Here is a 14,046-nt window from a genome sequence, read left to right as displayed (position 1 = left end):
CCTTTGGAGGCCCAAGGTGCAAGTTTTCTGAATCTTTGATCTCCTCCTGTGTCACACACCCCTCTGCGGGTTTGAAGTTTGAACACCCAAAACAATTTTCATACAACTTTGGGCGAATCACAATCTCCGCGAGATTTGAAAATGGCGAGCTCGTTGAGGCTGCGTGGTTTGAATCTGGTTAGCGCTCATCGAGCAGTTCTTACGTCTTCAACCAGATGGTTTTCTTCGGCCGACGCCTTGGTCGAGATCAAGCCCGGTGAGGTCGGTATGGTCTCCGGCATCCCCGAAGCAGATCTTCGAAGAAGGGTACGTGGTTTAGTTTTGATTTCTCTTATCGGAATATGATTACCTTGCTTTCTAGCGGAAGGTTTGAGCAATTACTTATGGTTCACCAAAATCGAAGAGAAAACTCCATCGAACTTGTTAATTTCATTCTCACGGTGCTAAAGAAGGTTATAATTTGAAGTCCTGATTTTTAATCCTACTAGGAAATTTTCACGGATAATTGACTCATGAATTAAGCGCAGAAGTGTATGAAGCAGGAGAGGAAACAAAAAAGAGGTAGAAATAAAACAAAGCTGAAGTGTTTCTCTTATTAGATTTAAGTGTTTCAATCTATATGGAGTGGTAATTCGGGTTGAGCATCAGTTCATTGATCATTGTTTGTTGCAATTAATGTTCGTAGGTAAGAATGATTGAAAGAAGCAACAACAGGGAAAAGAGGCTACAAAATAAGAGCTGATATGAAAAAAGAATACATAAAATAAAAAAAATTAAGCCTCAGCCGCAAGATTGTAGTTAAAAATCTTAAGGTTTTCCTTCAAATGCCTCTGCATCATAATTAGTTTAATATTCACTCATTCATTATTGATGCATGGATTAGAACTGTATAGATAAGAAAGATATTATATAAATTTAACATTCAACTCACTATTAACTCTTGGCATTGTCTTTGGTATTGACCTTTCTTGTGATGTTATTGCCATATATTACAATGTTAAAACTCAATAACGTACGGAGGCTTATGAAATGCTGGAGAATTACCACTCCAATCTAACATTTTGGATGAAAAGTTTTCCCTTCTGTGTCTTACCTAAAAGTTTAAAGCTTATCTGGTTGACAATTGTACTCTTCAATTTCACAAGTTTGGAAAGTGTTGATGCCCTCACATACTTGTTACGAGCTTTCATTGTATTTATATGTGGGCCAATATTGGTTTGCAATCTGCATAGATTGGATTTTTATTGGTATGAGTTTTGAGGGAGTTATGGATTTATATATGGTGATATTCTGATGTTTATGCCAGGTAATAATTTACTCACCTGCTCGAACTGCAACACAGCAAGGCTCTGGAAAAGTCGGTAGATGGCAAATCAATTTTTTGTCAACACAAAAGTATGTTCTACTAAGTTTTAACTTGTAACTTTTGGATGAAATTGTTTGAGGATTTTAACATCTGTAGCTATATTGAGAACACTAGCTCTTAGATAATCTGAACGATATCATTAGCGTAAGTAGCAATCAAGTTTCCAATTGTTTTGAAAAAAAAAATTGTAGTGTTTACATACTCTGTTTATTAAAATAATTACCGACATCCTATTACCATATTTGATTTCTATGTTTTTATAAATTGCTAGGTGGGAAAATCCATTGATGGGTTGGACATCCACAGGAGATCCATATGCCAATGTTGGTGAGGCTGCACTCAAATTTGATAGTCAAGAAGCTGCAACTGAATTTGCAGAGAAACATGGTTGGGAATATTCGGTATGTGCCTCTTTAGGTTGTAATTATACCATGAAAGTAAGTTGTTCATGAATTTTGCAATATGTATTCTTTTACTTTCGAAGCATGTGAAGAGCCGCATATGCCTCTGTATAACTGATAGATTTTAGTCTCTAAAACTAATTATTTCTGTTGCAGGTTATTCTTCAGGGTCAATTATGAATTAGGGTTCATATGAGCTTTTTCATTCCTTTTTTTTCTCTTTTGGTTAAACTTTATTGTTTGAAAGATGCGATTGTGAGCTGTATGAATTATTTTTAGTGTTATCTTTCTGTTATATGTAAATTCTTGACACCAAAGCTTTGATTCTTTTGCAGGTCAAGAAGCGTCATACTCCTCTCCTGAAGGTTTGTATTTTCCTTTGACTAACATATGATAAGAGTGAAAATCCTGAATGCACTGGAACTTATTTTAATAGGTTACTTGAATTTGTTTTGTCTCAATGTGGTCATAACTGTTGTTTGTACTCTCTTCTATTACCAGGTTAGGGCTTATGCTGACAACTTCAAGTGGAAGGGCCCAACAAGCAGTCAAGTATGAATTGAGTCTCTATATCTCGCAGCAGATCTTTCAAGAGATTGTGTTTAGCTTGTTACAAAATGTTCTTTTGACACCAACTTCTGACCTATGCGACAAATTTTTCTTTCCATTGGAAACAAAAATCTCTCAAAGTCTTTGTTGTTTGCATTCTAAAAGTGTTGTGAGAGAATTGTGTTGCGGGTCTGACCCATAAATAAAATGATCAAAATGACCCTTGCTTCTTTGTTTCCATTTACATGCTGAACCAAGTTTTTCAACATTGCCTACCCTACTAAACTAGCAGTACAGTTGACATAGTACAAAAGAGGATGCAATGATACGACGAGTTCTTCTGGAGATTGAGGCGGCATTGACGAAGAACTGCATGTAATATCAGCATTGATGTCTTATGTATACATGACAGTGGCAGATGAGGTGCATTTTACACTATACTAATAAGTATACCTACAGCAGTATATGTTCAAACAGGAGTAATACTATTAAGGGGGGGCTTCTCTGCTGGTGCTGGGGGTGTGAAACCTCCAAGTGAAAAGGTGATCTTTAGATTCACAGGATGATCTGATCACAACATCAGAGAAAGTATTGACTGATCGCTTCTTTTCATCTTGTCCCCACTCTATTCTCACCCAGCATGAAAACCCATTTGATGAAACAGGTACCCTTGTGTTGGAAAGATGAAGCATCACCTCTCCGCAGATTCTTCTGCAAGAATGGCCTCCCGAATGCCCGTCACCAGCTACAGGCTCCATCAAGTCGAGCCAAGGACATTCTGGCTGTCCAACCATCTTTTTGTATGCAGAATTCGCCACCCTAACTTTGTTGTTGGAGTCTGATACAATAGCAGGTAAGACCTCAGATTCAACTTCTTCTTCTAGCTCCTCTAGTTTTTTGAGAACTTGCACTGCTGAGGTACTACTGTTGGGGTCTTCAATGATGCACCCAACACTTATGCTTGACCCAACAGGCCTAACTGGCCGAGGAGTTATAATAACAGGTTTCCCTTGCAATTGTTGCAAGAGATCCTTCTCTTCTGGTATCTCAGCCACTGTGTTCAAGTCTATATCCCTTTCTCTTGTACTTGGCTCCATGCAATTGTCTTCAATGGCTGTTTCTTGATTAGTAGTAACAACAGGAACAACATTAGGACATGGAAGAAGAGGAAGTGCCATCAAACTTGATGGTGTAGTAGCAGTCACTGGACTATCCAAACTGCCACCAGCCACAACAGGGTTTGTAACAGTAAGCTGAGGCAGTCCATGAGCAAAAACCTGAAGACACAAATTTTTGGCAGGTGAAGCAAGAAAACTAGGAGAGGAAAGGCTAAACATTTGGGCCTTCTGTCTCTTACTGGTTGGTAGTGATACTGCAGCCCTGCCTCTCTTTCTGGTTCTAGTAGGCCTGGCTTGTAGTTGTGGCCAGAGATTCCCAAGGTAAGGAGATTGCCTGATTTTCTGAGACATGGGTGGACTCTCATTGATTGGAACTTCAGGCTTTGGTGCTATGGGTCTGTACTTTGACATGATCTGAGCTGTTTTAGCAGCATCAGAGTAAGGACTCAAAGTCTTGATCATGGTGGCTGGTGCTTTTGAGTGTTTGAACTTGCAGAGATGTCTGTAGTTGTTGAGTACTGTAGTTTGAAAGAGATTTGGGTTTGTTTTTATGAGCAAGTAGAGACCAATCAAGTGAAGGCAACATGAAATTTGAAGACAGGGGAAGCTGACACTTGGGGTTTGTACGGTGGGTACGTGTTTGCGAGGCCTAGAGAAAATGACATGTGGGTTGTAGTGGGGCCCGATGTTTGGGCCCCATGATCTGAATATCTGATCCGGTAAAGAAAAAACGGGGCTCGAGAAGCGAGCCCACGTTTGATTGTTGAACTAATCAAAAGCCCGCTCGCATTATAACGCGTGTGGATTAAGACTGCCATGCGTAGATACACCTACCAGGACTGTCTTCGGTCGTTTTTTCCTAATTGCTTAGTTTGTTCGGTTGTTCGGAAATGACAAATGTGACCCTCGTGTGTATCGGTTGTTTTTGTCATGTTTCCCTACGTGTCAGCTGACTAACTTTCATCCTGCATGCAATGGATGAGGTAGACTCTGATTGGATGTTAAAAATTCACACTCTTACTTGGGTAGAAGTCGAGTGGTGCAGGCGAACATTTGATCAAGTGGCTCACGCAAACATTTGACTCGGTTATAAAATCAGTGGTAAAATTGTAGTGATGTAACTAAAGTTCACATTCAATTCATGGAAACATTTCCTCGACATTATGTTAAAAGTAAAGTTTGTGTATATCACGTGTGTACTTAATCTTATTTATTGTGAGAGTCTTGTATGTAAGAGGAGTTTATTTTTAATAGACTAACATGTGATCTAATGATAAAATTGTAATGGTGTAATTTATATGTCACATATTCAATTCTTAAAAATAATGTGGGATAAAGTTTGCGGCTTTACGCACATTTTGCTTATACTCGACTTCACTCGCTGCAAGTGTAGTTTGACCTTTTACAAATCGCAATGGGATACACGTGCCCTGCGAGTGACAAGGGTGTGACAACTTCTTGTTTGTATTAATGAACACCCTCCGCATGGTCTTTAATTTTCTCCCCCTATTGAAGAAGCTATATCTATGTGGTATTGCTATGTTTGGTAAAGCAAATGTGTACTCAATCAAATCAAGAAATGCAGAAGCTTGATTGATATGTTTCTTATCCAGCCTGAGCATGTGATGGTAAATTTTACAATATCGTGAAGGTCATTGTTGTGTTAATGCCTTGAAAGTCATACTGTGGGTCATACTATCTTAATTAAGAGAAAAAAAGACAATCAAAAAGTTTAAGTAAAAATTTCAAGTCGGTACCACTTGAAAAACTTTTGAATATTTAGGTTTAATTTAAAAAACTTTATCCCTCTATGATAACATTAATATGTTAATTACTTTCTTACCTTTATCTTCCTCCCACAATTACATTTCTCTTCTCTTTTCTTTATCTTTTCCTCCTCTCTCCTTATCTTCTTCTCTCTTTACTGTTATTCCAAAAATCGTATTAATCCCATATCTTTATTCCATGAATTCGGAGTTATTTCTTTAATACACCACAATCAAACGAGATGGTCGTTCATGAGACATCATTTTCTGTTGTAATTATTAATTAATGTGTACAGCCTAGCTCTGTCTCGTTCTGGCTTTGGTAGGCCACAAAATGTCCATTAGAGAACCTAAGATCGTCCATGAGAAAGAATATTTTGGATATGATGATCCTCTCACGGATCAGTGGTCGACATGTGGAATAAAGAGTCACATTTTTTAATTATTTATTTTGTCGGATTTTCGTTATTCCCCCAACTCCAAGATATTACCAAATAAAGCAAGTTGACAAGTTGAAAGAGGATACTGCATGATAAAAAGAAAAACACTCTTCCCCAAATTCATCTCGGCCAATGTTATTGTTTCAAAACAGTAACATTGGTCGATTGATGTTATTATTTAGAAAAAACTTCAGATCCGATTGATTTTGGTGGCGATTCGTTATACCATCATCACAGTTGGACTCCCCTCATTGAAGCACACAATGCATAGCTAGTAGGACCCAAAACGACCATCGGATATGACCGTTTTAAAATAGTGACATTGATCAATGTTACTATTTCAAACAGTAACATTGATCGGCCAGTGTTACCAATGTTACTATTTGGAAAAAACTTCAGATCCGGTCGATTTTAGTGGCGGTTCGTCATACCACCACTACCGTTAGAATCTCCTCATTGAGACGCACAATTCCCAGTTAAGTACGGCCCAAAATGGCCACCGGATATGTCCGTTTTAAAATAGTAACATTGCTCTGTCAATGTTACTATTTCAAAACGGTAACATTGGTCGCACAGTTTTACCAATGTTATAATTTGGAAAAAAAACATCAGATCCGACCGATTTCGATGACAATTTGCAATACCACCATCACCATTAGACTCCTCTCATAGAGACGCATAATGCCCAGTCATATTTGGACCAAAACAACAACCATAAAAAGAGATGAGAGAGAGAGAGAAAGACGTAGTAAAAAGAGAAATAGTAGAGAGAGATTCAACAGGAGAGAGAAAGTTGTTGTGATGAAAGAGAGATGCAGTAGGAGAGAGAAAATTATTGTGATAAGAGAGAGATGCAATAGAGATAAAAGATGTAGTGAGATAAAAGAGATGTAGCATATAACAAAGAGAGAAAACCATATTAAATCTAATACTCTTTGAAAAAGGGCAAAAAAGTATAAGATAAAATTTAAATGATTTAAATATTATAAAAAATAAAAATGGACTTATAAGAGATAAAGTTTTTTGGAGTGGACCTAGATGTCCAATAGTTTTGAAAGTGGTATTAATATGTCATTTTCCAAAAGTTTAATATTGAATAATGGGCTGGGCCTTACATGGTAAAAGGCATGACAACTTGGGCCTAATTTTAAAAGATTTCGAGATATACTTACAGCCCATTAGGAATGGTCAATTTTCAAAGCCCACTATAGAGAGAGACGTTGGAGTTGGAGTTGGACTTCGTACCGGCTATCTAAACTTCCAAAGCCGAAAAAGACTGATGAATACCCGTCACACGGGATGGGGGCCCAAGTCTAGCATCACAAGTTTGGGCCTAACTCTCTATTGAAAACCCAGGTTGACAATAGGAGGTTTGTCCTCCCTTATAAGCTAGACTCTAAACGATAGAAAACCCAGGTTGACAATAGGAGATTTGTCCTCCCTTATAAGCTAGACTCTAAACCCACCTAGACTTAAACCCACCATCTTCCGATGTGGGATTCTCATCAATCCTCCCCCCTTGGGAGCATGCACGTCCTCGTGCATGGCCTTGACTGTACCATTTCGGCATGCGGCCCACTTACCGCCCCAAGCCTTGCGAGCCAGGGTCACTTACCGCCCCAAGCCTTGCGAGCCAGGGTCACATAGCCTTGCCAGGTCCAGTGGATCTAGGGCTTTCCCAGTCTTGACTGTACCATTTCGGCATACGGCCCACTTATCGCCCCAAGCCTTGCGAGCCAGGGTCACTTACCGCCCCAAGCCTTGCGAGCCAGGGTCACATAGCCTTGCCAGGTCCAGTGGATCTAGGGCTTTCCCAGTTACTTATAACGACCTTTTTTTCTTTCTCTTTTTTTTACGGCCTTTTTCTCTTTTCCAACCCGCCCACAATGGACACAGCCCACTGTCTGCTAACCCAACTCCACCAAGGAATGGGCTATGGGGTAAGCTCGCCTACGATAGTGCCAGTCCACGGGCCTACACGCAGGCGCGTGCGCTCTCAATCGGCCTTTTTCTCTTTTCCAACCCGCCCACAATGGACACGGCCCACTGTCTGCTAACCCAACTCGACCAAGGAATGGGCTCTGGGGTAAGCCCGCCTACGATAGTGCCAGTCCACGGGCCTACACGCAGGCGCGTGCGCTCTCAATGAAAGCACGAATGATGAATACCCGCCACAAGAGATGGGGGCCCAAGTCTAACATCACAAGTTTGAGCCTAACTTTCTATTGAAAACCCAGGTTGACAATAGGAGGTTTGTCCTCCCTTATAAGCTAGACTCCAAACCCACCATCTTCCGATGTGAGATTCTCATCAGAGACGTTAGGCTTCGCAACGGTTATTTCATTTTGAACTTCCAAAGCCTTCAGCGCCCCTGTTTCCTTTTAAACACTCTTGAAGGTATTTGTGATTAGAAAAAACCCAAATGTCCAACCAATAAAATCTGATCTGGGTCTCGACAGAAAATGACTCTACACTATTAAAGCCACAACACAACCAATTCGCTACGCCCAACAATCCAATCACGGTCTCCACTCAGCTGCAAAAAGGACAACTGGGTAAATCTAAGTTAATTCTGGTCTGACTTCTGTTTTAATCATTGTTCCTCATGTTGAATATGAATTTGTGTGTTTGTGTGGAAGGGGGGGGGGGGGCGCCTAGATGGGTGGTTGGGTAGATTAATGGTGAAAATTTTGGTGTTTTAGTGTTCTTACTTGCGTAGTTTGTTTGGTGCAATGGGCTGGATGCTTTTTCTGTTGTTTAATACGTCACTGATTATTTCTATTTTACTCTAAATCAAAAGAGCCGTCAGACATTGTAGCGGCTACTTTCCTTAATCGCCCTGTTTTTCGCTTGCCATTTCAAAAACTCCGTCTCTCACACACGCACACAAAATCTCTCTCAGTCCTAACTAGCAAATCTGATATGGGTATTGCTAAAAATGGCTCCTACACCCGCTGAAAGACCCCACGATGCAATCAAGCTTCAACTTTACTGCCGCAAGAACACCACGTAAATGTTTCCAGTTAATTAAGGTGACTGATTGATTCTATCTTTGATCTTTTGAGAACATGTATAATGTGATTGAATGTGACAGGGGAGTGCATGGATGGGCTGTTAGGGGGACTTTTTGATGACAATTTTATGCTTGGTTTGTTGAGGTTGATGATGACACAATAATTTTCTTTTACGTATTTTACGAGAATAACTTCTCCTTTCTAGAGGACAGGCAGGCAAATTCTGGAAATTGATTTGTACCATTTAGCAAGATGGGGTTATGTTTTCAGCCTTGTATCAACATTTGAAGAGTTGGAGTTGTTAGACGGTTTTTAAGAGTGGAATCAATAATCCAAGGGTGTTTTGTGTTCGGAAGACTTGACAGTTGACACTCTTCTAATTAAGAAGCAGAGAAATAATGCTAAAATCTTTCTTTCTTCTTCGGGTTTTTGCTGTACACTGATATTTTTGTCGAATGTATCTTTGGATTTGCAGGAGGTGGACCGATGCAACTTTTGTTTGTGGACATGGCAGGTTCTAAAAATATTGAGGGAGCTCTGTGCAAACAGGATTTGAAGCAATAATGCAGGTGAGAAGATTAATGCTTTGCTGATTTTTTTTTTCCCTTCCTGTTCAGGCTCCCATAATAATGGAGTTAAATTACAGCCTGGTATAAAAGGTAACTTTTGAGTGTTATAAATTTAAGCGTTGATTTTCAATAAATATTTTTCCTTTACATGTAGAACATTTGATTTATATTGGGTTCAATATATACATTCAATTTTATCTTAATTAAAATCAAACAAAAAAAAAAAGAGTCTAAAGCCCTTTTAATTTTAGACAAGATCAATTCCCCCTTTCTTTTAAACAAATAACCAAAAAGCCCAATCCTCTCAAATCAAGTTCAATTCATAAACGACAAATACTCAAAAATCCAACAAAGTCCAATTTTCAAACAAAAATACCCAAAACCCAAATTAGTTCAAACCCCCAAGTCCATAACCCATGACCCAAAATAAAAACCTAAAGTATTTGGAATGATATCTCCCTGAACGGGTCATCCCACCAACTCCAGACATGATTCCACGTACCTAATGTCTGACCTGAAACATCCTCCCTGAGATCTCTCCATGCTTTTTGTGCCTCATTTTGTCTTCCTTAAAATATTGTTTGTGAATGTCCTTCATCATAAGGAAACTCAATTGAGACAAATTATCGGGATGCACTGCGTTCTCTCTCAACTTGTAAAAAGAACATCGCAGGTACATGACTGACGGCTCCCCAAGGTCCTACCTAGGAGAGGTACCCCAATCGGGCGTTTGTAGAGTAAAATTTTTGGTTTGATCCAAGGTGCCCTCCAAATGATTGAAGAAGGCACGAAGGACATTTACGACGATATTTTAAGAAAGACATCTCGGGATGTTTCAAGCTAGACCTTAGGTACTTTGGAATTTGGTTGGTGGGATGACGTTTAGGGTATTTTTTGTTTGAGAATCGGACTTTGGTTTGAGAATTGAAACTTGTCTAAAACTACCTGGTTTTTTTTTTTTTTAGTTTGATTTAAATTAAGAGAAAATTGAATGTATAAATTGAACCAATCAATCAATATAAATCAAATAGTATATCTACACGCAAAGGAACATATTTATTGAAAAAATCGATCCGGAAAAAAATTCAAGTAAATATTGAGTAAATTATTTATTAATTATATGTTTTTATTTAGTTGAAGAAAATTATTAATGTCAATTGATTTAGTAAATATGATAAAATTTTATGTTATGATAGTTGTAAAAGGAATTTATTTTAAATAATAAAATTGATTGTAGAAATGAATATTTAAATGATTTTGAGTATGATTTAGAGTATTTGATGCGTGGATGTACCGTTAGAGGCCAGATGACTTCCATGTTTGAACGGAAGTCTTTATATCCAATTTCACTTACATATGTATAATTAATGGTATCACACAATTTCATTGTACATGATTGCGTGTGTTTGCAATAGTACTTTGAACATGAGAGAATCCACCGAGACGGATTAGAGGATATAGTTTTCAATTAATTATTTTCATAAAACGCTTTCAATGCTGCTGAGTCATTCGGTCTTTTTTACTTTACTCGCATTTATTCATTACTTGTTGCATTTTAACCTATAGTTAGGTTTGCATTTATTCCTTGTGGATTCATTCGATCTCAGTCTCACTTAGTGTATTACTTGTTGATTACTTTGCACTTGAGGCAAAGTCACACACACATTGTTTGGTATCGATCAAGTTTTTAACTCCATTGCTAAAGATCGAACTCGGATCACTTGCGTGACAGGTGGGAATACTCACCACTATACTACAACGACGTCAAAATATCAGTTGGTGCACAAAATAATAATTGGTATAGCTAGGAACCCAAAACAAAATCTTGTCATCAATTCATCATAATGCAAGAAGAGCATATAATCATGAAGAAAAATACGAAAGTGAAAATTTTGCACATGAAAGAAATCGCAAATTAAAAAATAAAAAGAACTAGAGATGAAAAAAATAAAGAGTCATCCTGGTCTACTTCCATCCCTCTAGCCACCCAATCAAGTGGATTCACGTTTCTTCTTCGAATAGAGAGATTTTATCGAAGATTGGAAATCCAGGAACCCAATATCTGTACGGACCTTGAGCATATGATGAAATCCGCGTCTTGAATTGGTTGGTTGTGGTGGGGTTTTTACGATACCGTGAGCGGTGAAATTTCTTGAGATGGGCAGATAATAAAACAGGGGTGAACTTATGAAAACTAGCCGTTATGATGACTAACGTCTCTTTTTTAGGACTCGCAATTTGAACGAAGTCGTGATAGCGAGTGAAGCTTTTAAAATTAGATCAAGGACTCAAGGCCCGACTAACTAATTTCTCCCGATCCACGAAATTATTATAAACATAAATGTAAGGCCCCTTACGCATCATGTTGATTTTGGGGTAGAATGAGCGTCATAGATTGAGGGTCGAGTTCTGTTCTAGATAATTCTTTAATTAACGACCAACAATCTCAATAGTCTAGCTTTCGAAAACAACACATCTCCAAACAGACACAGCAGCCAAATGCACCCAGACTGCAAAAAAAATGAAGCAATAACATGCCAGTCAATTGCAATAGAAATAAAATTAAACCCTACATCCTAAATGGCGTCAATATATAACAATTTCAATATTTTCAAGCATAAAGAGAGCGTACCATCCTCCTAGAAAACCACCATGGGTGGATGGTGTGGGTGGTTGTTGCTGAATGTAAAAATTTGGTAGCGGCGGCTGAGGCTGCATCGGAGGTGGCATGTATGGTTGTTGAGCAGCGCCCATATATCCCGCCGCGGACGGAGGACACCCTTGTGGAGGTGGGATCATACCAGCATTTGGATAGCTCATCTTTTGATTTCTTGGTTAATTTCAATGCACAAACAAGATTTAGATTTAGTTTAGTAGAGGAGAAGAGGACTTTTTTATATAGATAGGTGTTTGAGAACCAAATGGTTATTGTTTTTTGAAGTAATTACCAAACCAAACGGTTTAATTAATCGATTATGTAAAGCTGTGTAGGTTTAATTCTTTGGTAAGAAAATCCATATGGATGCACTTGCCTTGTTATTTCAAGTGTAGGTGGTTGTTAGAATTTGGATTTTGGGGAATCCATGTTAATGGGCCTTAACATATGTGGTCTCAACACAAACGATAATAACCGATTTTGTCCAAAATCCATGGCCTAAGGACTACAGTCCGACTAATTGCATTTAAACCACATCCACACACTTTTTTTTCTTTCAATGTGGGACTTGGGTGGGCGGGTGAGCTCTAATAGTGACAAAAACCCACCTATATACACATTTTATATTTGATATTCAATTTATATTGTATAAGGCCATTGAACTGCAATCTTACAGTTTTACATTCCTAAATAGTAAATACAAGCTATTGTTCAACATGCATTGCTGCCAAGTTGGGTCCATTAACAGCAGGGGTTAGCTTCAATTGACACAAAGTATACACAACTAGCTAGTATGTGGGAGCACACAGAGTTTACAATCCATACACACAGTCAGCAGATCAAGGAGAACATGATTGATTCATCACATCATAATAATATGCCATGTATTCTGTATTTGAACTTTTTCTATCATATAATTTGATTACTCCAAATGATTTTCCTTCACATAATTTTTTTTGGAAGTACTGATTGTGTAATTTTACCTGAATGTGATTTGATAGATGGGATTTCCACAAGGGAATAAATTTGTGGGGTTATGAATTCTACAATCATTGAAAAATCTAAATTGATGAGGTTTTGTTGTTTTGTGTGCAAGGTCGTATGGTTCCAAAGGGGTCTTCATGCAATTCCAAACTAATGTGATGTAACAGATAATTTCTGTCACAACTCCTTTTCTTTCTTTCCCTTTTGAAGTTCTGGATTTTCTTCCATGGAAGATAAAAAGAGTTGGAGATTTGACTGTCAATTGGTATAAATGATGGGGACTGGGGTTTTTGTTCCTTCTAAAGAGAAAAGAATCTCTCTAGAAGAGAGACTTTGAATTTGAGAAAGTAAAAAGAGAATGGCAACTGGCACAGTTTGACCTTTCTATATAGTTTTGGGACCATGTTGGGCAATATTTCAACTCTCAAGCTGCAACCACTGCCCATACTGTGGTGGTTACTTCTGTTAATCGGAAGAGTGTTAATGTGCTCGTAGGACTCCTTCCGAGCGTGGTTTCTATTTTCTCCGACTGAGAATCGTATCTGTGGTTATCGTTGTTTTACCGATATATTTGTCTGTCCCCAATAATTAATTCTCATTGACCACGTTACAGTACTCGTGTTAAAAATGCTCTCAAAGCATCTTTATGGCGTTAAAATGGTTTACTCATTTGCTTTGTAATGTAAAAAAGTTGTACTGTTATCTTACTGCAGCATTGTTTACATTAGTTTGTCCTGATAAAAGGTAGGGCTTTTCACCAGAATGTGTTGGACCCAACAACAGCTATCTTGAATCAACAAGGCTTGATTTTCTCCTTAAAATAGGAATGTGTGTACATGCTCAAGATATACATACATATACATACATACATTATTTGTGGTTTTCTAATTCTCTCTCATGTTTGAACAGTTACATTATTGCAGCATCACTGTCCTTCACCAAGACAATGTATTGACCCCATCCTGCTATAAAACCTCTAGATTGGTCAAAATTACTTGTGATTGATGGAGAGTCTCTAATCTCTATCTTCAGCACCAAACTTGGACCAAGTCAAACAAATTCAGACATCCAAGAACTGAGTACTGTAAATTAGTTCCAACTTCTTCTTGTGTGCACTCATCAAACACCAGGGCTAAATTCTTCTTCCAACTGAGGCTCCTAGGATGTCAAATGCGCACGCTCG

The 14,046-nt window shown here is 38.4% G+C and overlaps 2 protein-coding genes across 2 annotated transcripts; one reads left to right on the top strand and one right to left on the bottom strand.

The window, feature by feature from the left end:
* Positions 1-53: 53 nt before the first annotated feature.
* On the top strand, positions 54-2,548 carry LOC120008458 (NADH dehydrogenase [ubiquinone] iron-sulfur protein 4, mitochondrial-like). The gene is made up of 5 exons (XM_038858781.1): positions 54-306; positions 1,307-1,395; positions 1,638-1,767; positions 2,103-2,132; positions 2,269-2,548. Exons 1-5 carry the CDS (start codon positions 142-144, stop codon positions 2,323-2,325), a joined length of 471 nt encoding a protein of 156 aa, XP_038714709.1. The 5' UTR covers positions 54-141; the 3' UTR covers positions 2,326-2,548.
* On the bottom strand, positions 2,525-4,709 carry LOC120008456. The gene has a single exon (XM_038858780.1). It carries the CDS (start codon positions 3,894-3,896, stop codon positions 2,805-2,807), a length of 1,092 nt encoding a protein of 363 aa, XP_038714708.1. The 5' UTR covers positions 3,897-4,709; the 3' UTR covers positions 2,525-2,804.
* Between the last annotated feature and the right edge of the window lie 9,337 nt (positions 4,710-14,046).

Source organism: Tripterygium wilfordii, chromosome 11 (genome assembly GCF_013401445.1).
Source record: "Tripterygium wilfordii isolate XIE 37 chromosome 11, ASM1340144v1, whole genome shotgun sequence".
Lineage (NCBI taxonomy): Eukaryota > Viridiplantae > Streptophyta > Magnoliopsida > Celastrales > Celastraceae > Tripterygium > Tripterygium wilfordii.
The sequence above is the reverse complement of the archived record's forward strand: the minus strand, read 5'-3'. Positions and strand labels throughout refer to the sequence as shown.